This window comes from Strix aluco, chromosome 1 (assembly GCF_031877795.1).
Source record: "Strix aluco isolate bStrAlu1 chromosome 1, bStrAlu1.hap1, whole genome shotgun sequence".
NCBI classification, from domain to species: Eukaryota; Metazoa; Chordata; class Aves; order Strigiformes; family Strigidae; genus Strix; species Strix aluco.
The window spans coordinates 68,241,197-68,268,587 of record NC_133931.1 but is presented as its reverse complement, the minus strand read 5'-3'; the positions used below and the strand labels follow the sequence as shown (position 1 = coordinate 68,268,587).

The 27,391-nt window shown below is 40.5% G+C and overlaps 1 protein-coding gene across 3 annotated transcripts in view; it reads left to right on the top strand.

Annotated features, from left to right (window-relative positions):
• GABBR2 (gamma-aminobutyric acid type B receptor subunit 2) overlaps positions 1-27,391 on the top strand; it is a 489,241-nt gene that overhangs the window by 295,426 nt on the left and 166,424 nt on the right. For all 3 annotated transcript variants that reach the window (XM_074824225.1, XM_074824235.1, XM_074824243.1), the window contains 3 exons: positions 21,568-21,648; positions 24,798-24,948; positions 25,431-25,563. In XM_074824225.1, the coding sequence (XP_074680326.1) occupies positions 21,568-21,648; positions 24,798-24,948; positions 25,431-25,563 (365 nt within the window). The remainder of the gene's footprint in view (positions 1-21,567; positions 21,649-24,797; positions 24,949-25,430; positions 25,564-27,391) is intronic.

Below are 27,391 nucleotides of genomic sequence, written 5' to 3'. Positions count from 1 at the left end.
GGGAAAGAGATCTAAATACTTAAAAAGTTATATTTTGCACTTTTTGGTTTTGCTGGTCAATCAAATAAAGTTGCAAGATTAATTTATTTTTAGTAAGAGAAGAAAAAAATTATAATTTATACAGTAATAAGAACTGTAAGTTGGTTTCATTAATTCACAATTTATTTCCACCAAAAATGAAATACTGAGAAAAATTGTAACTTGATTTGGAGATAGTCCTTTTAAAACTGCCTTTAAAACTCTTTCTTTTATTTGTGATTGCTATAAAAGCTATAGTAATATAATTTTAGAAAAATATCATCTGAGTTGGCATGCTCTCAGCAAAAATTAGTTGTGATAATTCTGTACAACTTTATCTTCAAGAGGCTTGTTTTCTTTCCGATATAGAACTAAATTAGTCATACAGAGATTCTAAGAAAATGACTCTAGAAAATGTTTCATGCAAGAAGCAAAGAAATTCGAGATTCTTCAAATGGATTTTTCACCAAATTATGTGTATAGTGTTCTCTTGATTATTAAATTACACTCTGTGCTAGGTCAAGGTATAGAATAAATGATTATCATTTGTTTTAAGTGAAGGGGATTTAGATAATTAAGAAGCATATTATTGGTTTCAGATAGCAGGTAATTTTGTGTTTAAGCTCAATGAAAGGTTTGGATGGGGTGTAAAGAAGGAGGCTTTTATTAAGAAAACAGGAGCCGGAAATTGGACCACTTCAAAAACAGACTTACTCAATTTCTCTTACTAAAATCAGTGGGCAGGTTTTCACAAAAACAATATTAACTATTGAAGGTAACAGACAACGTACAAGTGAGATCATAAGATGGATTTAAATTTTGCTTTCAGTTGAATGAAGCTTTTCTTTCAGCCGTATAGGTTTTACAGCATTTCCCCTAAAAACCTTCTAAGATATTGTTTTGCTGATCAGGGATATCAATTAAACTCAGACACCAGAGTGAAAAGAGCAGGTGTATTTACTAGAAATAACTAAATAATATAACAGAATAATATAGAAAACATACAGTAAGAAAAGACAAAGTAGCGCGCTTAAACAAATAGGAAAATACAGGGTAATGCATCAAATCATTACTGCCTGAGAGAGAGAATAGTGATTAAGAAAGATACATCACCACTTGCATACGTTACCATCATCCAGATCCGCAGTCGCTGGGGAGCCCCGGTCACAGCGAGGATTTGGAGAGCCTTTCCCTGCAAGTGGGAAATCCTACGCGGTGCGTCCACCCGTAGGTGAGGCTTCCAAAGTCGCTGTGAGTGGGCCCAGCCTTATATACCTAAAAATCAGTAAGCCAGAATAGCTGACACCTTTGTTTTAAGCGGAAATATCTGGTTTTCATCTCAGTTAGGTTCCCCCCAGAGCCTGGCCAGGGCTTAAGGGAGAAGCTAAGGGAGTTTCCCTGCTTATCTAGTTAATTTATGAGCAAGGTCACAAGGCCAGACAGCTGTTTCCGTGGCCTTGTTATCTTGCTTACACATAAAGAAATATAAGGATACATTCAGGATAGACATGTTTTATGCTGTTTAAACTACATCTTCTATGCATATTTCACTAATGACTACATACAGAGTTAGCAGTTTCAGTTCAGGGCCTGTTGCTCAGGCTTCAGTATTCCCACCTTTTACATCAGAACAGTTGGTTTGCTATAACTTAGTATAATACCTAATAGCACAATGGTTATCAGTTATAAAATGTACAGGATTCATCTATAGGTCAACTCTGGCTTGGGCTTATTGTCCAAGCCTTAGCACTTCAGATATGGAAGGTCTGACTGAAGGAAATACAAACAGTACATCTCAGAACATCATGCCCTGAGTTTAAAAAATCATAATGATTTTATACATTATCAAAATGCAGTATGAGTTTATGTTTTCTGTCTGTTTGTTCATTACTTTGTTTTTATAAGCAAAATCAGGAAACTCAATAGGACAGATTTATAAACAAAAATCACGAACTGAGTAGGTACACTGTTTTGGTTGGTGAATTGCTTCTTTTGAACTGGACCTGGTTGAATGACACCTGTAACTCTTTGGACTCTTTTCTGGAAAACTTCAAAATGGTAGTGATATGCCCAAAAGAGTTGATTAGTTTTGAAGAACTTAGACTCTCCAGATATGAGAAGATTAAGGACTTAATGATAGGTAAAAAGGCCTGTAAATAATATTTATTTTGAGGGTATACAAGGATTATGGATCTACATGGCTGTTTCTCTGGGCTCTGGTCTCTCCAAGATTAGCTACTATAACTTTTTGTAATGAAGCATGGCAAGGCAGTGTCCTTGTCCTCCCACCATCTCTCTGCACCTCCCGCCACTTGTGCCTTTTTGTCACTGGGCTCAGCATGGTTGCCCTACCTGACAGTTGAGCTGTGTGTGTCCCGCAGCTGTACCTGTGTTAGCCTGCTCTCTGGTCTCTCTATGGTCTCTTTGTCTGTCCTTCTAGTCTTGCAAAATATTTTTCAGCCCTATAACCCTACTGAAATTTAAAAACAAACCATGAAAAAGGAAACTTTGGCACAGGTTAAGTTTTTTGTTGGCTTTATTAGGGACAGTTGAGGTATATTGCCATATAAAAATTATATTTTTGATATACTGGGGGGGAGGGTGGTGTCAAAGCTGTGAAGGGATTCAGTATTTTGAGAGTAGGAGCATGAACTGGAAAGGGCTGTGTTGTTAATGGCTAGTCCAGAAGAGTCCATAAAATTTTCATGGTAGCTCCACCATCCCTCCCATATATGTGCAGAAGAAATACCAGAAAACCCACAACGTGCTGTCTTTGAATAAAACAGCAGCTTTAAAATGTGCCAGAATGACAGGGGACACACTACACAGGAAAGAAATAACTCAGGTGATGCAGCAGGTTGACAAGGTCTCAATACCAGTTGCAGAAGTGAGAATCGCTTTCACCCTGGTTACATGAATTGCAACACTTATCCTCTACAGCTCAGGTACGAAAAGCGTCTGCAGAAACAGTCTATCTCCCGGAATAGGATATAGAAGTTATAGAATATTCTCCATTGAAGAAAGAAACTTCCATTTCTAGGAATATATCCGCTGCTGTGTGCCAGAAGTTATTCAGCAGAGGCAAAGCAAGCTACAGTTCAATGTTGGTGCCGTACATGGGAAACGGGGGCGCTGCCAAACAACAGTGCTCTCTCGTGAATGGTGCGATTGAAGAGGAGCCAGCGACTCCTCTTGCAGCAAGGCCAGAGCAGAGGAGGATGCCACACAAGCACTGTTCTGTTCAGCAGCTGTGTTTTCCCCCGTGTTTACACATGCTACTGGTGCAGTAAGGAGTAACATGGTCTAGTTGAGTGAAAAAGTGATTTAAGCAGGGTGGGCTTTTGGCACAGGCAAATCCTGTCTTAGCACGTGTTGTGGCATGCAACATGTGCCATAAATCCTGGCCACTTTGTTGTCCCTTCTCTTTTCTAGTCCTGGTCCTTCCAGGACCAAGATGAGCACATCTCCCTTCCTCTCAGAAAGTCAGGAGGTGCTAGATGCTGAGACAGTAACAGGGTTGAGGTGGGGAGGGCATCAGGTATAAGGAAAGGACTGTAGCTGGAATTTGGGGGCCCCGGGTTTCTAAATATGGAAGCGAGGATCCAGGCACTGGTATCACACAAGAAGTGCTTCTCTAGGTTATGTTTCATGTTTCTAGCTGCTGCATGCTCATGAGTTTTGACCTTTATTGTCTTACATCCCATTGCTCTTGCTTAAATCAAAATTATTTAAATGTAGAAACAAGAGATTTGTGCTAGATTTTTTCTGTACCTACCCAAAACACAGGAAAGCAAGACAACATTTTCACATACTGAAAAGCAGTTAGTAAGAGCATTTGACTTGCATTGCTAGCTCCCACTAATCTGTAAAGGCTATTCCAGAATCAATTGTGTACAAGGTGGTGAAGAGACAAAAACTGTACCTAAGTTTAACTAGTCTTTCTCTAATACCATTTTGTACTGAGGTTATGAAAATGTGGAGAGTTGAAGATTTATGGTCAAATATGTAAAGTTCTTGCTTTTCATAGTTCTGCTAACTATATAAAACACCTGACATAGATTATGATTCTGTTGTATTCATTTTTTTTTCCTTCCAAAAACATTCTATAATTTAAATTTCCATTGCATGCTGTAAGTAGCGAGGGATTGGTAGCAATTTCTTACATGCATATGCACTGAGATACATACTCACTTCAAGTAAGATTTAAATACCCTTCTCACAGTTTAATCACCGTGGTTTTGACTTTTGAACTTGTCACAATTAAAGTTCATGGGACAATTGACTTTTGTATATGGTTTATAGTAATATTTTGCTGACAGTTTCAGGGGAAAGCTTTTTGAAATATTTATTTCTTGCAACTGTTTTTGTCATTTCCTGCTTCCAGAATTCCCCTTGCTTTCATAATCCATACAAACCTCAGCTTTCTTTACTCATCATGCATGTACAATTTTAACATTATCTCAGACAAAAGGTAAAACATTATACTAGAACAGGGAGACAAATGTCCCTCACATTTGAAACAATAGAATTTTTCAAGTTTTGATTCCAGTTGTAATGAAAAACGGATGACATTAGTTTTGTACATTCGTTTTCCAGAGTTTTGTGCGTCTACACGTGTTATTTAATCCATTTTTTTATGCCCAGTCAATTGTTAAGTCTCTACTGTTCTTCACTGTCATACTGCAGTACAGTGATACATGAGAAAAAATGCATACTTCTGCTTTTCTAGTTTTAATCAGCTTCTCAAGGACTTTTGCCTTATGTTATATTTCATTCCTACAGGCATAAATCCTGTCCTCTTGTAACAAGTTAATGTTAAAACTAAAATCATCATTGCTGTATGCTATCAATTTTCTGGGCAGAATAGATTCTTTCAAACTATGAGTGTTTTTTCAAACTGTTTTCTCTCAGTACCTAGAATAACAGTTTTGATTCTAGAAACTCTTAGATGAGTGTATTTAATGTTATACACAAAAACAAAGCTATGTTTATGCATAAATGCTTGTGTGCTCTGGCTGTGTTTTGCCAGACAACTTTATTCCAGAGATGTCTGTCAGGTATATTACATAACTGCTCTATATTAATTATTAAACCTTTATTATTTAGAGTAATTATAATTTAATGGCTGTAGCTTTCCATAGGAGGGTTTTTTCTCTTAATGCAGGCCTATTTTCTATACCTATTCAAACTCCAGATGAAGAAATAAAAGGAAAAATAAATCAGAACTTAAAATTAACCAGCACAACACTGAAGTATACCATATTTTAGGAAAATTTTGAAGCAATCATTAAAGAAAAAATCAGGGATTATTACTTCAAAACTCTTCTTTGTATCTTAATCAGTCTTCTACACTACTTTCTTTGCTTGTAGTAGAATACGTGTTGTTCCTAATTAGTACTAAAAGGAGATTACTGTTGGTTCTTTTTCCTCTTTTCTATTTTTTCCAGTGGATTAGTAGTACAAAGAGATTACTCAAAACAGGTTAAAGCAAGTGGAGGTTCACTGAAGTAGCAGGAAAATTAAGTTATTTCTCTGGAACTTTGACTTTTAACAGGTTCCAGCTGGACTGTGTTTCTTTCCTCAAATACAAGATCAGTTTACAGGTTCTTACTGGCTAGCCGGCTCAGAGGAGGGTGGCAAGCCGGTGGGCGGGCAGCTGAGGCGGCGTGAGCTGAGGGCGGAGCCAAGTGCCGGTGGGGCCTGTTCTGTACGAGGTGTAACCACACCAACGGTCACTCGCCAAGGAGACCAGCTCACCCCCCTCCCCTCGCTAACGAGCTGGGTGGGCTCTGCCGGGTTACCGTGGGTGGAACCAGCACCACACACGGTTGACTAGGTGATAAGAACCCTGTGGGAGGGCAGCGACTGCCCACCGAGCTCAGGGTGATCAGACAGTACTTGACTGTGAGTGCACTGAGGCAGCTTGTAGAGCAGGGCTGAGCCTCTGCCACTGGACAAGGTACTTTCAAGCAATTGACCCATGCCGGAGAGAGGAGAGGGAAGGAACAGCACTGCAGGGACGTGAGAGCACAGTGTGTGGGAAACAGCACCCAGGGATTGGTTCCCTCCTGGCCAGAGAGAAGACCATGGTCACAACACGGCCAAGAGGCAGAGTGATGAGGAATGTGGGAACCCAGACAGAGATCTCTGCCTGCCGAGAGTGCCTGAGCCTGACACTTGAATCGGAGGGAGTCAGAGACACCGTTTGTGTACGGTGTGATCAAGTAAAGGATCTGCTCAGGCAGGTGGTTGAACTGAGGGAGGAGGTAGAAAGGTTGAGAACAATCAAAGAGTGTGAAAACGAGATTGACAAAGGCAGCAGGTAGAGGGTCTACCAGAAATACATGACTCCCTCCCCTCCTCTCACCAGGCAGAAGGAGGGCATGTGGGGGACGTGGAGAATGGAGTCAGGTCCTTCCTCGGAAAGGCAAGCGAAAAACTTCTCGGCCCCCCTCACCTTCCCAGTTGTCATTATACAATAGGTATGAGGCTTTGGAACTAGACGGCCAGCCAAATGAAGATGGAAACGAGGACCCATCTAGTGAGGCATCCACAGCTTGTCCCTGAGCCCCAAGATTTGCAACTTCTTCAAGTAAGAAGAAAAGGAGAGTAATTGTAGGGGGTGACTCTGTTCTGAGGGGTACGGAGGGGCCCATATGTCCACCAGACCCATACCATAGAGAGGTCTGCTGCCTCCCTGGGGCTCAGGCCAGAGATATTAAAAGGAAGGTCACTGCTCTGGTGCGGCCCTCTGATTATCCAGGTTGGTTATCCAGGCAGGTAACGATGAGGTGGTAGAGAGAAGTCTTAAGTCACTCAAAAGGGATTTCAAGGCACTGGGGTGGCTAATTGAAGGCTCGGGAGCTCAGGTCATGTTTTCATCAATCCCTCAAGTGGAAGGGAAAACCACTGATAGAGGGTGGAAAACATATCTGATTAACACGTGGCTCAGAGACTGGTGCCACCGTCAGAATTTTGGGTTTTTTGACCATGGCGAGGTTTATAAGGTACCTGGTCTGCTGGTGACAAATGAGGCAGGTGGAATGCAGCTGTCCCAGAGGGGGAAAAGGATTCTGGGGCAGGAGTTAGCAGGGCTTATTGACAAGGCTTTAAACTAGATATGAGGGGGGACGGAGAGATAACTGGGCCTGTTAGGCACAAGCTCAAGGGAAGCGTGCCAAAGCTTGAACGATGGTGGACTGGTGAGGGCTCTCCCTCTGCCACTTCATTTGAGAGAAGGTAAAGATGTTTAGGAACCGTGGAAGCACCTGAGAAGGGTCTGGTAGGGTATGGGGCCCACACTCACAAAAAGGTGTTGGATTCACTAGCTCATCTCAAGTGCATCTATACCAATGCACACAGTATGAGCAACAAACAGGGGGAGCTTGAGGCCATGATGCAGCACGAGAACTATGACATAGTAGCTATAACAGAAACGTGGTGGGATGCCTCACACGACTGGAGTGCTGCAATCGATGGCTACAAGCTCTTGAGGAGGGATAGACAGGGAAGGAGAGGTGGTGGAGTGGCCCTATATGTAAGAGAATGCTATGACAGCTCAGAAATCAAGTATAGTGATAACGGGGTTGAGAGTGTTTGGATTAGGTTAAGGGCCAATAAAGCAGATCTTGCTGTGGGAGTCTGCTATAGACCCCCCAACCAAAGCGGTGAGGTGGATGAAGCTTTCTATAAACAGTTGGGAGAAATCTTGCGGTCACTTGCTGTTGTTCTTGTGGGGGACTTTAACCTCCCAGATATCTGCTGGGATCACAGCACAGCAGAGAGGGAACAATCCAGGGGGTTCCTGGAATGTGTGGAGGATAACTTCCTCACACAGCTGGTGAGTGAGCCGACCAGGGAAGGTGCCCTCCTGGACCTGATTCTTGTGAACAGGGAAGAGCTTGTGGGGGAAGTAAAGGTTGGAGGCCACCTAGGGTGCAGTGATCATGAGATGATTGAGTTTTCAATCCTTGGAGAAACAAAGAGAGGGATTAGTAAAACTGCCACCTTAGACTTCTGGAGGGCTAACTTTGACCTGTTCAAAAGACTTGTCCTGGTTTAACCAGGATAGGGTTAAATTTCCCCAGCAGTGGGGGGGGTAGCTCTAGCCGGGTTATTCAGATACCATGTGGATGTCACATCCTGACGCGGGAGCGCGGGGCGCGTGATTTTATACATCTGTTCCTCTCACTCCTGTATTGGTAAATATACTTTGCTCTGTTCATTGTTCATACTGTTATTCTTATTGTTACTGTTGTTGTTTGTTGTGTTGCTATTGCACTGCTGTATTAAACCTGTCCTTATCTCAGATCGGGGCTTTGTATTTCACTCCCTTTGTGGGGGAGGGGCAGCGGCCGTGTGGTCTCAGACCCTGGCAGGGGCTAAACCATTACAAGACTGATGAACAAAATCCCTTGGGAGGCTGCCTTGAAGGATATGGGAGTCCAGGAAGGCTGGACACACTTCAAGAGCAAAGTCTTAAAGGCACAGGATCAGGCTGTTCCCGTGTGCTGAAAAATAAGCAGGCGGGGAAGGAGACCGGCCTGGCTAAACAGGGACCTCTAGCTGGATCTCAAGAACAAAAGGAGAATCTATTGCCTTTGGAAGAGGGGCCAGGCCACTCATGAAGACTATAAAGATGTAGTGAAGTTATGCAGGGAGAGGATTAGGAGAGCCAAAGCACAGCTAGAGCTCAACTTGGCCACAGCTGTTAAGGATAATAAAAAATGTTTCTATAAATTTGTTAACAGCAAAAGGAGGATTAGGGAAAATCTCCCTCCTTTACTGGATGCAGAGGGAAACATGGTAACTAAGGATGAGGAAAAGGCTGAGGTGCTCAACGCTTACTTTGCCTCAGTCTTTAGCAGTGGAACTGGCTGCTCCCTGGACACCCAGCCTCATGAGCTGGGAGATGGGGAGGGGAAGCAGATTGAGGCCAGCACAGTTGAAGAGGAGGTGGTCAGAGACCTGCTACACCACTTGGATGCACACAAGTCTGTGGGACCGGATGGGTTACACCCAAGGGTGCTGAAAGAGTTGGCAGATGTGCTCGCCAAGCTTCTTTCCATCATTTACCTGAAATCATGGCTAAATGGGGAGGTCCCATTGGACTGGAGGGTGGCAAATGTGACACCCATCTACAAGAAAGGCAGGAAGGAGGATCCAGGAAACTATAGACCTGTCAGTCTGACCTCAGTGCCAGGGAAGGTCATGGAGCAGGTCATCTCGGGTGCCATTAAAAGTCAAATAATGGACAACCAGGGGATCAGGCCTAGTCAGCATGGGTTTATGAAAGGCAGGTCCTACCTGACAAACCTGATCTCCTTCTACGACAGGGTGACCTGTTTATTGGATGAGGGAAGGGCTGTGGATGTTGTTTACCTTGACTTCAGTAAGGCCTTTGACACCCACAGCGTTCTTCTGGCGAAACTGACTGCTTGCGGCTTGGATGGGCACACGCTTTGCTGGGTAAAAAACTGGCTGGATGGCCAGGCCCAAAGAGTTGTGGTGAATGGAGTTAAATGCAGTTGGTGACCGGTCACGAGTGGTGTCCCCCAGGGCTCAGTTTTGGGGCCACTCCTGTTTAACATCGTTATTGATGATCTAGACGAGGGGATCGAGTGCACCCTCAGTAAGTTTGCAGATGACACCAAGTTGGGTGGGAGTGTTGATCTGCTCGAGGGTAGGGAGGCTCTGCAGAGAGATCTGGACAGGCTGGAGCGATGGGCTAAGGTCAACTGTATGAGCTTCAATAAGGCCAAATGCCGGGTGCTGCACTTGGGCCACAACAACCCCCAGCAGCGCTACAGGCTTGGGGAGGAGTGGCTGGAGAGCTGCCAGTCAGAGAGGGACCTGGGGGTGTTGATTGACAGCCGGCTGAACATGAGCCAGCAGTGTGCCCAGGTGGCCAAGAAGGCCAATGGCATCCTGGCTTGTGTGAGAAATAGCGTGGCCAGCAGGGACAGGGAAGTGATCTTACCCCTGTACTCGGCACTGGTGAGGCCGCACCTCGATTACTGTGTTCAGTTTTGGGCCCCTCACTACAAAAAGGACATTGAATTACTCGAGCGTGTCCAGAGAAGGGCAACGAAGCTGGTGAAGGGTCTGGAGCACATGTTGTACGAGGAGTGGCTGAGGGAACTGGGGTTGTTTAGTCTGGAGAAGAGGAGGCTGAGGGGAGACCTCATCGCCCTCTACAGCTACCTGAAAGGAGGTTGCAGAGAGCTGGGGATGAGTCTCTTTAACCAAGTAACAAGTGACAGGACAAGAGGGAATGGCCTCAAGTTGCTCCAGGGAAGGTTTAGACTAGATATTAGGAAGCATTTCTTTACAGAACGAGTTGTTAGGCGTTGGAATGGGCTGCCCAGGGAGGTGGTGGAGTCCCCATCCCTGGAGGTGTTTAAGAGTAGGGTTGACATAGCGCTTAGGGACATGGTGTAGTTGGGATCTGTCAATGTTAGGTTAATGGTTGGACTGGATGATCTTCAAGGTCTTTTCCAACCTAGACAATTCTGTGATTCTGTGGGGAAAAAAAAAATCTAACTCAACCAAAATCATCTCCTGAATGAACTTTTCTTTTGCAAATATTATTGGGTTTTTTCCTCTAAGTTTTGAGACCATTAAAATTTAAAAGAAAAAACAGAGAAATAGTAGTGGTGATAAATTTTGAATTTGAAGACTAGAATGCATCTTACTAAAATGTTCTGGTGGTAAAGGAAGCCAAACAGTTCTACCAACATGAAAAATGTGTATCAGGGTGGGTTAAAGTCTGATTTGACTGTTACTATCATCTTACATTTCAAAACTGTTTTTGGCCTTATCCTGACATACAATTCACATACATTTACATCCAAAAAAAAAGGGTGTCAAATAAAAATTCATGAAGTGAGAAATATCACTAGGGGCCTAGTGGTCTGGGCTGGTACACAGGACCTATCAAATGCTGGTTTTTGGAAACCCACCACTTCAGTTGTAGATCAGCAGTCTCCTGTGAGTGGATCCATCTGCTGGACCTGTTTCTTAAAGCCTTTAAGAACTGAGCAGGGCATGGGCATTTTTTCTAGCTGCCAGTATTTCACACAGAGATTTCATGTCTTCCAGTGCCTTAGGGCATAGTGCTGCACAGCCTCACCACCTGCACCCTTCGGCCAATCCCCAGGCTTTAGGTTCCTCACATGTGTGCTTATGGTTTCACAGCACCCCTCCTCCTGGTGGGTACCCCAAACTTTCCAAACTTCTCAGGTAGCCTCTTGGGGATCAAAAAGACAGTCAAGAAACAGACTTTGAAGAGGAATTTCCCAGCAGCCACTTCTGCTTGTAAAAACACTGAAAGTAGCACTTCCGAACACACTTTTCTCACCCTATGAATCATGCGATACTTGGCTTAGATGGGCATCCTGGGGTTGTGTAACATTTCTTGTTTTCTCACTCCCTGGTGTGAGGTCCCTAAATGTAACAGCAGCAAGCCTGTCCCTGATGGGGATTGTACCTCCCTGAGGACAGGGAAATCTGTGTTCCCACGTGCCTCTAAGCCCTGAGACAGGCTTCTGCATGGGGAGCTGGTTGTCAAGGGAGGGTTACAGCTTGAAAGGCTCAATGTCTGTGGCTTTCAATGGCTCTTTAAGTGACAGCGCTCTTCACTTCAGCAGTGGAAGCTGGAGGATCTAGGGGAGTATCACTACTTGGGAGCCTTTATAGTCTCCCCTATATCTCAGCAAGGGGTTGCTTGTAGATGCAGGTTGTTAACACAAGTGAGGTCTTTGTTGCTCTAAATTTTTTGGGGGGCATGCTTCCCGTACTCTTCCTGAATAAAATACCTGAAATAAACCAGCCTGGGTGAGTCAAAACTGGATTTCTTGTACAGGAAAAAGCCCTGGTAGTTACCATACAAATTGCAAGACAGAAAAGAGCATAGAGTTTGCAACTTTGGATAAATGTGTTCAACGCTGACTCAGCTACCTTATTTTGTATTTTAGGGTGAGGGCAGTTGGGAATTCTGACTTTGAGTTTGACCCTGAATCATGAAGAAGATATTCAAAACTCTTTATGTGCTACAGTGTTTTCACAGGCCACCTGGTGTAATGGCAAGAGTGGATATTCAAGGACATAGTGAGTAATTCAGATCCAACACTCGTAACACACACAACAGCTGCTGCTCCGTCCTCCCATCTCAGGCAGGGTAATTGTGCAACTCCAGCCTCTAAATAATGCACTCTTAACTCTGAAAAAGTTTAAGGATGCAGTATGTAAGGAAGAAGCCAGAGCATCTCGTTTTGTGACCACTCAGCGGGAGCAGACCAGGCACAGCCTGCTGCAAGGCTGCTCAGCATGTGCTGAGCCCTCCCCTCCCAGGGGAGGGGAAGCACAGCCCTGACAGATGGCGAGGGAAGGCCCTAAACATATAATCGTAGGTATGCATCCAAATGTGCGCTAACTGAGGCTTTGTTTTATCCCTGCGTTCTGTGAGATTACCAGAAAGCAGGCATGCCTTGCTAAGTGGAGGGAAAACAACCTTGTGAGGCACTCAGACACTTCGTCACGTCTATGCAATAGCTGGCATGCTGCTCTGATCCTGTCTTCTGGCCAAGCATGTGTCTTTAGTGGTGGGGGATGTTTTTATTTCTGTCATGTTATGCATTTAAGTTTGGTTATTGTAAAATTACGAAGGGCCACCCAACCCTCAAAAGGAGGACTGCATCATGCAGCTTGTTCTGTATGTCTGAGCAGTCACTGAAAACACAGTGGCAGACACTTGGCAGCACTGTTCAGGTCAACTGAAGCTGTCCACAGACCAGGGCTACTGTCAATGGTTGTGCTGTGCATCACCACACTGACAGAAAAGACTCTCTGGGAAAAGAAGTACCCATCCAAGATTTTTTAAGTAACTGATTTGGGGTTTTTTTATTTCTCAACTGCAAAAAATAAGTGACACTCCATGTTGAATTGAATTTAAAATTTTGGTTAGATGAGTAATGTTTAGGTAAGTGTAGTGAAAGATTTCTTTTGGGCATCAGATCAAATGAAGTACTAGAATATTAAATATACCGGAGGATGTAAAGGTCACCCTGATCTGTCTGATTCAACCAGAGTGTGAAGCTGGGCTAGAGTCAGGGTCATCCAGGTCCCCAGGGCTGTCCTTCCTGTCAGGAGATCCCCTGGTGGTGGCCAGTCACATCTTCGGTCAGGTTTGAATGGAAAGCTTAAATGCTAAGACAGCAGATGGAAGTCAGGATTAGGCTACTGTCTTGGGTGTCTTGCATTTTTCAGCTACAGATGAACTTTAACCTGGTGAGTCCAAAAAGACTGACAGCAGTGCTACTCCTAGTCATTTCTTCGCTAAATGACATTGCTTGATGAATTTGACTTAAGGTCATGAGTAACTTTTGGGTTAACTAAAAAAAACATTCTCTGGTATTTTGATAATGATTCAAATCTTTCTTTTGCCAGACTCTTCTAGTAGTGCACACTGTACCTACTCAGACTCAGTTTCCAGAGCAGCAGAGAGATAATAATTGCATTTATTACCCTTGTATAAGAGATCTGGAAACACTACTGCTCTGTCGTCTTGGGTTTCTCTGGAAGTCTCATAGATTGTCAAAATGGATACTCTGCCATCCTATGGTCTGCTGTCCCTTATCTTTGAATTAGTGCGATATCATGGTATGTCTTGAGTTGTGTCTCACAGACTCTGACATCTCAGCACTCTGAAATTAATCTCAAGAGGCAACAAAAGGTGGCCACAGCCTTTCTCACTGGCACCTCCACCTCCTGCATAGTCCTGGTTTCAGTTGTCCCTCTCTTGGAGAGACTCTGACAGACAGAGCTGCTGCTGGGCCCTGGGCTGCTGCCAGGGGGACTACTCTGCAGTGGCATCCATGTCCAAACATGTCACTGCCTGAATGGCCCTTCAAACCTGGGAAGCTCCTCGGAGGTCTCCTGGGAAGCCAGCCCAAGCCTGTGTGTCTGCACAGGTTGATCTCCTAGCACACCCACTGCAGAAAATGGACTAGTGTATGAGGGTAAAGGTACTTAAAGGCACACAACAATTAATAAAGTCATGTTATTATTTAATAATTGAGAAATAGAAAATTCCTTCTCATGTTGGCTGCTTGTAATTTTACACATGCACTGCTATTTCTCACTCTAAATTCTGAATCAAGAAAAGCACACTGGCTTTGGACTTTGCTAGGAAGAGGTGATTCCAAGTGATAAGTGAAATAAATATCAGGTTTTGTTTGTAGTCCATGTTATATTTAGATAAATACTAATATTATAAAACACATGTATACTTACACTGAGGTACTGTATGACTTCAAAGAATAATTTACTTTGGCAAATAAACTCTCAGAATGATGAGGATTTTCATTCTTTGAAAAGGCAATCAAATCATAAAAGAGGATGAACAATAGAATAGGAAAAACCTTAACGGGATTAAGATGTTGCAGTTATTGCACATGCATGTATCCTAAATTATAATCATACCTTACCTATTTGAATATTTGTTTGTATCTGTTAAATTCCTTAATGAAGTTAAAAGTAATTCAAATTACTGACATACGTTTCAATGGTTCCACAGTTTGATTATGATTCTCAGTTAAGATTTTATACTAGAAATATTAAAACCAAAAAAAAAGTGTGATCTCTTATACAACCTTATTTCAAACTATCAAGGAATTTATTAAGCATCCTAAGAAACAGGAACTTCTTTTTAGAAGAATTAATGTAAATCTGTACACTTGCTTCATCACACCCGTCATTATACTTCATGGATAATCTGCCTTCATTATTGTATATTTGTTCATACCTTTCTCAGTTTCCTGAGTGAAAGGTATAATGATGGTGTTACCAATTCAGATTTTAAGAAGTAATTGTTTTAAACTCAAAGTCATAATTTTTTTATTTCATTGTATACCTCTTTGATACTGTACTTTGATAATGAATAAATACCTAAATATTTAGGTATTAAACCACATGAACTATATTACTAAACTTCTATGCAGAGCTAGAAGCCAGTCTAACAAGCAAAATAGGAGACAGATGTGAAATCAGGAAGGTAAAAACATAAGCTTTTAAAAATACAGATGCTTGAAGTTTTTATGGAAAAATCTTCTTGGGCTATAAAACAACTAGATTTTTTACGAGTTCAGGGTACTTAATGAAATTTTATGTGCTGCTTGCTGGCTTGCTATGTCCTGTTGGCTAAATACCATTACTAACATAGTGAAATAAGCTCAGGGTTAAGACTTCTTAGCTTTTATCCTGACTCTAAGGCTGACATACACAGTTTGGCCTTTGTCTGGTTTAACCTTTCTGTCTGTTTTGCTTTATGGATGAATGAAAGATAAGCATTTGAGAACTGTCCATGAACAGTAATTATCACTTGCTATATATAGTGCTTTCATAATTCAGGATTTCCTGTATGTTGTGTGCACTGGAATCCGGGATTTCAGAAATAAAACACTAGACAAGAACTTCAAATGAAGGAAATAGTTATGCAGGAGGTAAAGATGAAGGTAATATTTGTTTGGGCAAAACAGAATTTTAACTCTAATTACAAGGATAAAAACTGTTGGTAATTCAAATCCTTGCAAAGGTAACATATTTTTCTTCCTTGTTTCTTTCTTTTCTAGCAGCTTCTGCTGAAGAATAATATTCTATCTGACCAGACGTTTTCTTAATTATTTGAACTGTGATTCTTAATCTCAGCATTTCTGTCTTTAAACAAAGAAATGGTTGCCTACAAGTGGATAGAAATTAATGAAAAAGACTTTGCTCATTCATTATTTATAAGCTTCTCTTGTGATTTATTTTTTTAATTGGAAGCTTTCAACGTGTATTGGTTATTGCTGATATGTGATAAGGATAACTGAAAAGCTTCCCGGTCCTGTTTGACAAGGATATATTATGAAAGTTAAGATTACATTAATTTGCTAAGAGTTTCTACAGGATCCACAACATGAAATGTTTCTGTATTTATTCTGAAGGAAATTAGCTTTCATGACACTTGCTTTAAATCAGTAATGTAAAGGCATTTAAAACAGCATTTCCACCTTTTGTGATAGATCATTATTTTGTGAAACGGATTTCAAAATGAGTGAGACGAATAAAACAGGTTAGAAGAGACTTTGAAGGCAATTTGCACAGGACTTACTGAAATATCGGAAGTGTTCTTGGACTTGCCATCAGTTTTCAGTCTCCAGTTAAGGTTTTTCACAGCTTGTGTTCAACCCATCTTCTTAATACCTTTAGTCGCAGGATTGCTGTCGCTCAGTGTGACACATTAGCTCATCAGGAGCCTTCGTTGTAACCAATAGAGGGAATAAGAAAGAAGAGCTAAGACCTGTCAGTGACAAATGATTGCTAGGTGACTGACAGTTTAAAATGCTAAAGAAAAACATTCACTCTTTAGAAGGGAATGTGGCCAGGAGCCAAACTGGAGAAAGGCAAGACACCATAATGTAATGTGTCTGTGCACCCATTCTCCTGTCTCTGGACTGAACCTGTCAGTGAGTTGCCAATAGCTTGAATGGTGAAGTTTCAGATAGGTGAGATGTGTCTTTGAAAGTGTGAGTACTTGTGCAGTGGCATCATTTTTGATTCATATCTAGGATATTGATTTGAGATTTGAAATTAAAATATTTCCAAATTTAAGTGTCAGTCTCTTCCTAAGGATCTTTAAACATTTCAGGTGTGTATGGTCCATGCCCATTTTCACCTGTTGGCAGCCACTTGGGCATTTTCCAGAATTCTTCTGAGATCTGATGAGTAAATATTCCCCATAGCTGCCAGCTGTCCTGTGGGCTGTGAGGCATGGCTGAACAATGTGTGAGAGCTAAGTGTTTCTGTTGTAGGACAAGGTTTAATAATATTGGATCCTGAGATAGGCTGCTAAGTGCTGCATATCGCAGGAAGATTTTCTAATGTGCTAAGCATCTAACCACTCCCACGGAATTACAGTGGTTAAGCAAGAGGGGCAGGTGACAAAGAGTGGCAAACTCATGTTAGAGGAAGGTCGTCAGGGAGCACAGTGATAATTTCCTGAATGGAGAAGCAGGAGAGGCTATATAAAAAAAATCTGAAAAACTTTTCAAGGAGAAGGAGACATGGAGTTAGAACCTTATGCAGGGATGTTTTGTCAGGACAAACTAAGACCTAGATGTTGTGTATGCTTTCAGCTATAGGTTATGTCTTTCTTCTGTTGCTTCTAAGTTGAGAATAGCTTAAGTGTCCTTTAGATGAGAAACCTCAGTGACCCTTAGTTTATCTGGAGAATAGTCCATAGTAAGTTTATTAAATTTACTTTAAAACTTACTTTATATTTGTTGGAAAGTGAATACTCACCACTTGCACATGTCTACCTTTGTAGTTTGCATGGAATTCTAAATTTCTAAAGGGCTACAGTGACATAACAAAGTATTAGTAGTGTTAAGCTACAGTAAACTAGAGCCTTGAGGTCCTTAATTTTCATTTACAGACATGTGGTTTGGGCACCACTGTAAAGTTAGGGCAGATCTGTTAATTTGTCTTTGTTCTGGTGGCCTAGACATAGTTTTTTACATTGATATAACCAACTAGACATGTAGGAGTTCATGAATGCATCCACATATCAATCTACAGCTTTTCGTAACTTTGTAGGATACTGCGTTATTTCAGAATGCCTTTACTATTATAAACATAAATTATACTGGTGTAAACATTTTTATATTGGCTTAACTGAATCATCACTAGTGTTATTTGTACCATTTCAGTCAGACTGACATACTTGAAGGTGCTACAAGCTTTAAATATAGACAAAGTCTTAGCATCCTTAGGAGCTAGCCAGCATTGTCTACATAGAGGAAAACAAAGGAAATCCATCTGTCCCATCTCTTATACCTTGCAAGTGCTTTTGCTCATCCTTAAATATCTCTCAGTAGAAACTATCTTCATGAGGTGTGTATAAGTACACTTATAAAATTGTGGAAATGGAAATCATGACACATAATGCAATAAACTGAAACTAAGCATAGTCTCATCTGGAAATTCTCAGTGTAAGTGGGTAACTGTCATACTGGCAAACATAATACTGTTGTGCATTTTGGTAAGCTTGTTTTACTCAGCTGATGTCAGTTGCAGGATTATTTTTGCTTTTATCTAACAAGAACATGTACTAAACTACCTGATATGCAGTTAAAAAATCTGTTTTATTAGCTTTGTGAAATGTGACCCAATTAATTAAGTGGTAGTGCATCAATTTGTCTGGAGTTACTTAAAGTGGGCTATAAAATTCTGTAATAAAACATGTAGAAGGAAACGTTTTAATTCACCTTTAAGAGTAGTTCAGTTCTTTGTTGGCAGAAGGCTTTCATCTTGGCCATATAAGTAATCTATTCTGTCACAATAAATTAATGATAAGGATTAGTTGTTTATAATTGTTAGGTATAATTTTCACTCACATATTTCTGGGCCAGTTTTCTCTGGTTTGGTTAGTTTTCATACTTTTCTGTTCCTGTGTGAAAGAACTGCCGCAGATTCAAGTTCTAAAATCCCACAGCTCCTGTCATGGTATTGACAAACATTATCTCATGAAACAAGTATATTTTCCCTCATATTTTTCTTCTGCATTTTAACCTGAGCAGGGTGGTTTCAATACAATTGTTCTATCATGAGAATGGAAAGATCAAGTTAAAAATAATGAAAGCACTACAGAAAGAAGCTGACATCATATTCTGAATACTGTGCTTTGTTGGTGTGCTTATTTGGAGGAGTTCCGCTTCCTCCTGTCATTTTGTTGAACGCAAAGGGATTTTGATAGATATGAGCTACGTTATACAAACAGTATACTTACTTGAATAATTCAGAATTTCCAAAGGGAATTTGAGGAAATGTCATATAGAAACATAGAGCCTGCAGTCGCATTCTTAGCAATGTTGGCCTATGCAAGAGAGCAGAGAGCCACAGTGCTGCCTCCTTGCTTCCTTTAATTAATATTTGGAGGTGACTTTGTCACTGATCAGCACTTGTGCTTGGGGAACTGAAAAACCAACAGCTGCAGTTGTACTCTTTGCTGGGAGTACAAAAGAGCACAAAGACTGTGTCTCTCCCTCAGCAGCCCTGTAATGATACTGTGAAATGGATAGTATATACTTCCTATCAATAAAAATATGGTTTATTTCCCTCATAGACTACTTTCCACAACTGTAACTACTTTAAGATATCAAATAACTTTATGGCTTTTCTTGACTTCAATAAACCTTGGCATGTGCTCTATGAACTGTCCTTTCCCATTTGTAGAGGAGAAGGCATTGATAATGTGGTTGCTATGTACTAAATGCTTTTTTTCCAACACTCCTGGGTTTCAAAGTCAAAAAAAGTCTCTCTCTTCAGCTCAGTCTGCCATGAAAGTTTGTTTCTCTGAATAGCTCTAGCAAGCTCCATTCCTACAAGGGCTAGCTCCTGGTACCCAAGCTAGCTAGTTGTAGGCTACCTCATCTACATTGCACTACATTCCAGTTACCATCATAGGCACATTCTCGGTGTTACTTCATCTGTAAAGCAGGCCGTGTAAGAATTTATAAATGTTGAAAAGGAATGACATTGTATGTCACATGAAGCAATCACAGAAAAAGTTTCTCAATAGCAGTACCATAATCAGTTAGACCACAGATTTATGCTCTCTTTTGTGTATGCTTCCCCACCTATTATGTGCTGCTCACATCTAATCTAGTCCCAGTAAGTGCTCCACACAAAAATGTTTGTGGAGCAATTAATCTTTTATTTTTGTTGTTCATCAGAGATATCAGGTTTTAGCCTGTTGCTGTAAAGTTGTGGCTAGACCAACACCAAGGTGCATGTCCTCCCTATTTGGTATAAACAGATGCTGTGGACTATCTGGCATCTAATGTGCAAATTGTATGTTGGTATGTATTCTGGTGTTTGTCTCTCTTATCTCTAGGTTGTGTTTTGGTGTTTTAGATCTACAGGTAATAGCTGTCATGCTACAAATACAGATGGAAGTGAATTGGTTCAGTTTTTAGCAGTAAGCATTTTAGCTTTTAGAAGACTACTGGGAAGATTTTATTGTTTCAGACTGTCTATTTCACAGAGAATTTTCAACTGGTGACAGAAAGTATAAACTTATATTTACTCTTAAGAATATGTAATGCTGTGTGGATGGGCTTTGTGAAACTGCTGCTGGATACCAGGGGATTGCACTTTTATTCCAAACTAGTCTTAAGGCCCCACAAGTGGATCGTGATCATGTGAAAGGCAAATGAATTTTCAGAACTGCAGACTCCAGCTTTTGATGGGGGTATAGTATCTCTGCCAGATTTGCAGCCCAGTCTACTATTTTGCATAAACAATTTTAACAATAAGAAGCGTAGTTTATGTAAGGAAAACTTTTGCCTCCTGTGAGCTCTCAGATTAGTATTAATCAGCCTGGAGATTTTACAAAAATGGAGCTAGCTGCTCCTTTCAGCAGAGCTGAACAGGCACGATCACTTTGAGTGAGAAAGGAGAAAAGGTTAATGTGGAGCTGTTGGGTGAAATACAGTCTTTTCAAATTTGCCATCGAGTTCAAGATCATCAGCTTCCAAAATCAGTGTCACAAATAGGGTCATGAGCTCAGAATTTAAATGTAAATTGGGTTGTGCATGCCCGGATGTAGAGGCCTGAAAGGAAATTTTTGGCTCTGCTGAGCCAGCTCATCAAAGAAAACTTTTGCCAATGTGACTGTGGTTTATAAGTCTCTGATCAAAATGTAAAAGTTTTAGTGTAAAAGTGATAATTTACGAAGTTCCTGCATTTTTAAGCCATACCAAAACCCCAACAGAAGTAGCAGAAATTAATTTATGCCAGATGTTACCAGAAAGCTGGGACAAATGTGTTTCAGCTGCAGTGGCCAAGGCAGCCGAACAAATTAAGTTTCTATATCTGTGTTACTCTACTCAATTAGGTACAAGAAGGCCATATATGTGACGATAGTCCCAAAATAGGAGATGAGAGTAACAGTAAAATTTTAGCTCGAGTGCACATTGGCTTTAATTTTATAACATAGTATGTTTTGCAGTCAGGGTACTAATGAGTTGTTAATTCCCAGTCAGAACAAGAGATTAGATTCCCAGCATATCTATTAACTAGCCAGTCTACTCCATACTGGCCGGATCCTGCCACTACAACTCCTCTGGGAAATATTTCACTAAGCAAGATGTCCTAGTTGTTTAAATGAGAGTGGAATGTGTGATTTAGCCATGTCTGTTCTCCTAGCAAAATGTCCTGTGTGGTGTGAACCAGTAAGCAAGTGTGTGATCTTTCAGCTGGAGATGTCTGTGCCCAGCAACAGCAATTTCCTGATTATGTAAATGAGTTCTTAAAAATGCTTCATGTTTCTTTAAAGAATAAGAAATATTTCTTTTAATGATGTTAGCTGTCTGGCATTCTGCTTTAATAATTCACGCATTTCAGGCACATTTCCTTTTGACGTACTGTCAAAAAAGAAGGCAAAATCAGTTAAATAATTGAGAGCATGTGAACTGCCATAAACAATCACTCTTGTTTGTTTCTCTGCAGAAAGAAAGGAAGTCAAGGTGGGAGAGTACAATGCTGTGGCTGACACACTGGAAATAAGCAACAACAGCATCAGGTTCCAAGGTAGGAGAGAAAACTGGAAAGAGGTACAGGAATGACATGGATAGCTGTATGTAGTTTGTAAGATTGCATACTGTTAGAGCACTGTTTCAGGATTTTTAATATCAAAAAGCTATGACACTGTATAAAGAGAAAGGGAAGGAACTGAGCTGTGTTTAAAAAGAAAAAAGGAGAGTTCTGAACAGAAAATCACAATGTTTTGATATTGTATACTTGTTTTTCATTCCAATGACCAGGACAAATTCAAATTTATTTGTGTAGACAAATATTCTTTGAAATTTCAACAAGCTGCAGATATGTCACTGATCAATAATGTTCTAATTCTATCCCCATTTCCCACTCCCCCAGTTCATCTCACTTGAGGAATGCTCTTGTGTGCTGTGTTTGCACACACAAGGCGGCAGTGGTTGTTTTTCCTTGTGAGATGTCTGTTAGGCAGTTAAAAAATAGTATTTCAAAATACTAAGACTAGCTTTAAGGTGAACCAGGGCCAGAGAGGATGTTCAGCCCAGCAGCACTGTCGAGGTCCACAGCAGGCATATAGCCTGTGTTGCTGTATCTTCTTGCCATTTTTTGTCCCGTACTGCTTCAAAGTTAACATGGGGACTTCCTCTGCCTTCACAGTACTTGGAGTGCAGTCATACCCATGGCTTTCTGAGATGTCAGCTGAAATTAGTTTTAAGGGTCTCTCCTGTTGAATATAGGCATATACCTTATTTTTAAAGCTAATAAAGATTTAATCTTAAACTCTGCTATGGTGCAATTCAGTAACAGAATGTAAAGTCAGCTTTGTGAGATCTGTGTGGTGGATGAGTATCAAGTTGCTGTATCCCATGCTCTACTACACCTGCCTCTAGTGTCCCAACACCCAAGGTTTGCATGAGCATGACTGGAGTTTAAGTGCAGTTATCTAACCCATGACTACTTGTGCATCTGCTGGAGCTTTCCATCTTTCCTTTTGGTATCCCTTTCTGCACTTAAAAGAGCCATCTACATGCACTTCTCACATCTGTCTGGAGATGAAGCTTTGGAAATGAAGAGTGCAGAATCTGTCTGGGTTGTCAAAGTTGGGTTGCCAAAGTTGCCAAAGTCTGGGACCCATCAGATTATTTTTGCTGCAAGGAGGAACTGATGATGTGGTTGAATACTGATTCAATACCGTTAATTTCCAGACAATATATACAGGATGAAACAACTAACAGGAGACAGGTTTTGTTCATAGCTCCATGACTTTATGGACAGTAGATTATGGGGAAAATTCTCTGTTCAGACTTTTTTTCAGGATCAGACTTCTAGTTCTTGTTCTGACCACATCTGGTATTCCTTCCACAGATAGCCTGTCTTATATTTGTTTTAAGATGCATTATGTGACTCACAGTGAACCTTCCCCATTAGCCACCTTAACTTTCATTGAGGCAGTCATGTATTTGATGTGGAGGACGCTGTTGTTACGTCTTCCAGGCAGTATAAAAAACTTAGTAACTTTAAGTATTGAAATGAAGAGTAGTAAATATAGCCCTGTTTAAGCCATTGCATAAAATTGCACTCAAGAGAACCACAATTCATGATATTAGAAGCAATTGAATTGAATGGCCAGTGTACAAATAAGAAAATACATCTTATTGAATCACTGGTTGTTTATATTTAATAAATATATCATAATAAATCAATAATCATTAATATACTTTGTATATTTTAGATACAGCAGGGTGAGGTTTTTTTCTTTGGTATTAGGTCTTTTAATTCAGACAGTTATTTATTGTATTTTTGGCTTGTTACTTGTTGCCTAATTCTGTGAAGTGTACTGTAAACGCATGCTCTGAGATGGGAAAGAGAAACGGGGAAAATCTTGAGTACTTTTCTCCAATATCAAATCAGCAAATGGTCCCTTGACTGCCCCTTTATTGTGATCACCTAAAAGGAAATTTTTTTGCAGAAATGTTGGGCATAAAGACCAAAGGATAGCAAGTTTCCATGGTCTGAATTGTTTAGCCTAGCTGATATGGATAAAGCTATTTTACTGTACAAATCCTTGAATATTCTTCTAGGTGCAAAACAGAAGAGTGGACATGAAATTTAGCTATGGCAGCTGCTAGTTAGTTACTTACAGCTCTGTGATCAGCGGATCCACAGAGATCTGCCTGTGCAGCCATTTTGTGAAATGAAGCTGCTCAGCCTGGTGTGGTTGTCTTTGCTGCCCCACAGAGCTGATGTGAAAGGACAGGCTCAGGCACTGCAGGGCACACAAATCCCTTTCTGAAGGAAGACAGTGATGCAAAAGGCCTTTTGCCAATCTTCTGCATGAAGAAAAAATCTAGTAAGCAGGTAAAATGCAGTGTGGGAAGTAGGGGATGCAGAGCTTTATTCCAGTTGTCAGAAAGTAATTCTTCTCATTAAACCGAGAAGCCTTTAATTAGTGGGAGCTGACTGTCAATCAAGTAAATGGCTTTAAACATAGTTTTTAAGTTCAGACATTCAAGTCCACATCTGCAGGGATTTGCAAAGTGGGTCTGTCCCTATAAAACCTTTGCTATCTATTTTTCCATATTGTTCCATCCTGTAGAGTCCTGAGAGCACCAACAGCCCTGCCTTCCCTGCCCATTCAGGGCTTCCCCCACCCTGCACACAGCCCAGGATTCCATTTCAGCCCTCCAGGGCCATCAGCCCTGCCCCAGTGGTGCCACACCAAGGCTGGTCTCCAGCTGTGGTAGGTATCCACACAGGCCATTTGAATTTGCCCTGGTCATAATGACAGTATGCAGAGAAACAATGCTGTTTTCTACTCATTGCTTTGTCACTTGTTTCAGGAAAGCATAACCTCATGGTAAAATTTAGTCATAGTACGCATTTTAGTGTTTGTTTACACTTTAAAATGAGGATAGTTAGCATATATTTTATGGGGTTCTGCATTAGAGTTTACTTGTGTTTTTTCTTCCAAAGAAGATGTTTACCTGCTCCAGAAATACAAACTTTCTTGTCAATCAATGTGACTAACATATGTCTGTCAAAGTCAATGATTTCATCAGCTACTGATTTGGTTCACAGTTGCTAAATATGCTAAATCAAGGTATAGTACTAAGGACAGGCAAACTTTCTTACAGAAATTTTACATCTGACTGAGATTTAGCCTTTTTTTCTTCTTGTAATTCTAGGACTTGAGCCTCCAAAGGACAAAACAATTATACAAGAGGAGCTACGCAAGATCTCCCTGCCTCTCTACAGTATCCTCTCTGCCCTCACCATCCTAGGAATGATAATGGCCAGTGCTTTCTTGTTCTTCAACATCAAAAACAGAAATCAGAAGTAAGACACTCATGTTACTTCTATCACTACTTCTTTCATACTTAAATTCCATGTTTGTAGAGTCTATCATATATATATATGGAAAATGTTAAAAATATGGAAATACGATATTTTAGAACTATTTAATTGAAATCACTGTGTAATATATTTACATTGAAACAGATTGTCTATCTGTTAAGACAGGTTCTTTTATACTGTCTGGAAAGTGTAACTTTTTAATTTATGTTTGACTGTCTGCTATTAACATTAACCCTAACTAATTAATCCATCAGTAAAATAGGAGACCTTTTTACTAAACATTCAAAAACCTGAAACAATGCTAGACTTTATAAAACAGCAAATAGTGTGCATGCCTATAGATTTAATGGAGTTCTACAAGAATGGTTATCTCTTTGCCTGGTTACAAAAAGCTCTTCTTTATTGCTCTAATAGCTTAGCAGTTATCTTTTCCTCTTTAATGCACTATCACCTTTTGTCCATAGACTAATAAAGATGTCCAGTCCCTACATGAACAACCTTATTATCCTTGGAGGAATGCTTTCTTATGCATCTATTTTTCTTTTTGGTCTTGATGGATCCTTTGTCTCCGAAAAGACATTTGAGACACTCTGCACAGTAAGTAATTCTATATATTCTAGTTGAAGATAGTCTTTGAGGAAGCTCTACAAGAAATGCAAACAGAAGAGTTCAGTAGTTCGATGTCTCTTTGCATTTTATCACTGATTCTCTTAGTTCTTTCCTGGGATAGATTCTGAGACCAAATTCTGAAACATGCACAAAGCTTTATTATTATTATTATTATTATTAGTAGTAGTAGTAGTAGTAGTAGTAGTAGTAGTAGTGAAAGCTTCAGATGCATTGGAATTTGGCCCTCAGACTAAAAGTGTAGATGTACTTTCTTGTTTTGCAGTTATATATATGAAGATGATTTATTAAAGGTTGTGTTCATAGCATGACAGCTAATAATATCTGTGAAGCTGCTGTGTTTTCTTTATAGATTCCATATTATTTTAGACTTCATGACTGCTGTTTGTCCAGGTCTTTTATTCAGTCTTCTTGATTGAATCTCCAAAGACTTCTACTACTTCCAGGCTACACTATAAACTCACACAAGCCTAGATCCACGTAGAATTTATTCTAGTTAAATCAAAACAAGCAACTCTGAAACCAAATTAAATATGTCCACCTAGAAGCTTGTAATGTCTTAATTCCTCACTGTAATATGCAATCTGACTTACAGAGACCCTTTCAAAGAAAGGGAAAGAACTTCACAAGGGTATTCCTTCCAAAACCAATAAAAACCAGCATTTTAATTTATCAAATATTTTGTCCTCAAAAAATCCTAATACAATGCTTGGCCCATTGTCTAAGAATATCAGACTTACTCAGGAGTTATCCTCCCTATGTTTTTGATCCTTCTTCAAGTCTCTAGAAAGTTGCAGTTCATAGCACCTTTTTTTAGCAGTCTGAATTTCTGATATCATCATTGGAGAGAGAAAAACTCTACTTCCAGATAATAATTGAAAGCATGAAAGTTGGATGCCTAAACCTAGTTAGTGCAGATACATCCCAATATTTCAACTGAAATCCTCCATAATGACTAGAACCATTATAGAAGTGAAATATCATGTGACTTGTTCAGTTATACCATTTCAAAACACTGGAGACTCTTTAGTACATGCCAAGATGCACTAGAAAATATAGGTGAACTTACAGGATTTTCTGTGCAAAGTCTTAGCTTCCTTAGTTGGACCTGGACACAGCTGTATTTTAGACACCTAAATTTTAGCAGCAAAAGAAAGGAGAAGAAGAGAATATTCAGTCTTCCTACAGTTAGAATGCAAAATCTCTATACAGTTAGTAGAAAGATGTGCCTCAAAAACTTCAAAAGGATGATTCTGTCCACCTCTACCAAACTAGTATATAACTCCCTGAATACATAGGGGCCAATAGGAAGTGGAAGATACCAGCATCCATTTTTTATCCAGCAATTATGCCTTTTTTTGTGAAACAGCTTCTAATGGAGCAGAAGTGTCATTAGGAAGCCAGTTGTTGATGTCAATCCCCATTCTTTTCTCACCCTCCATTGCAGAAGAATCTAGTTGCAGGAGGTTCAAATTTTAGGTCCTGATGTCTGCTCAGCCTTGAGGCATTTGTATTCAGAGCTCCTGACTTCACTGCCAGACCGTAGGCTGTTGTATGACTAGGCTACAACCCTCCTCTTGAAGCAGCAGAGCACTGCTGAACAGAAGGAAAGAAAGTGGGAACCAGAGGTACTTACCAGCATGGAGCTGTTCTAGGGAACAGGTTTCTATCCAGATTTAGCTATATAAAGCTAAATTTAAGTCCTCCTTTAAATGTGAAACAACTCAGTCTTAACTCTGAAAAATGAACCAATATCCAAAATACCGTGCCTCTGAGCTAGAATATTTCTGCTATCTGA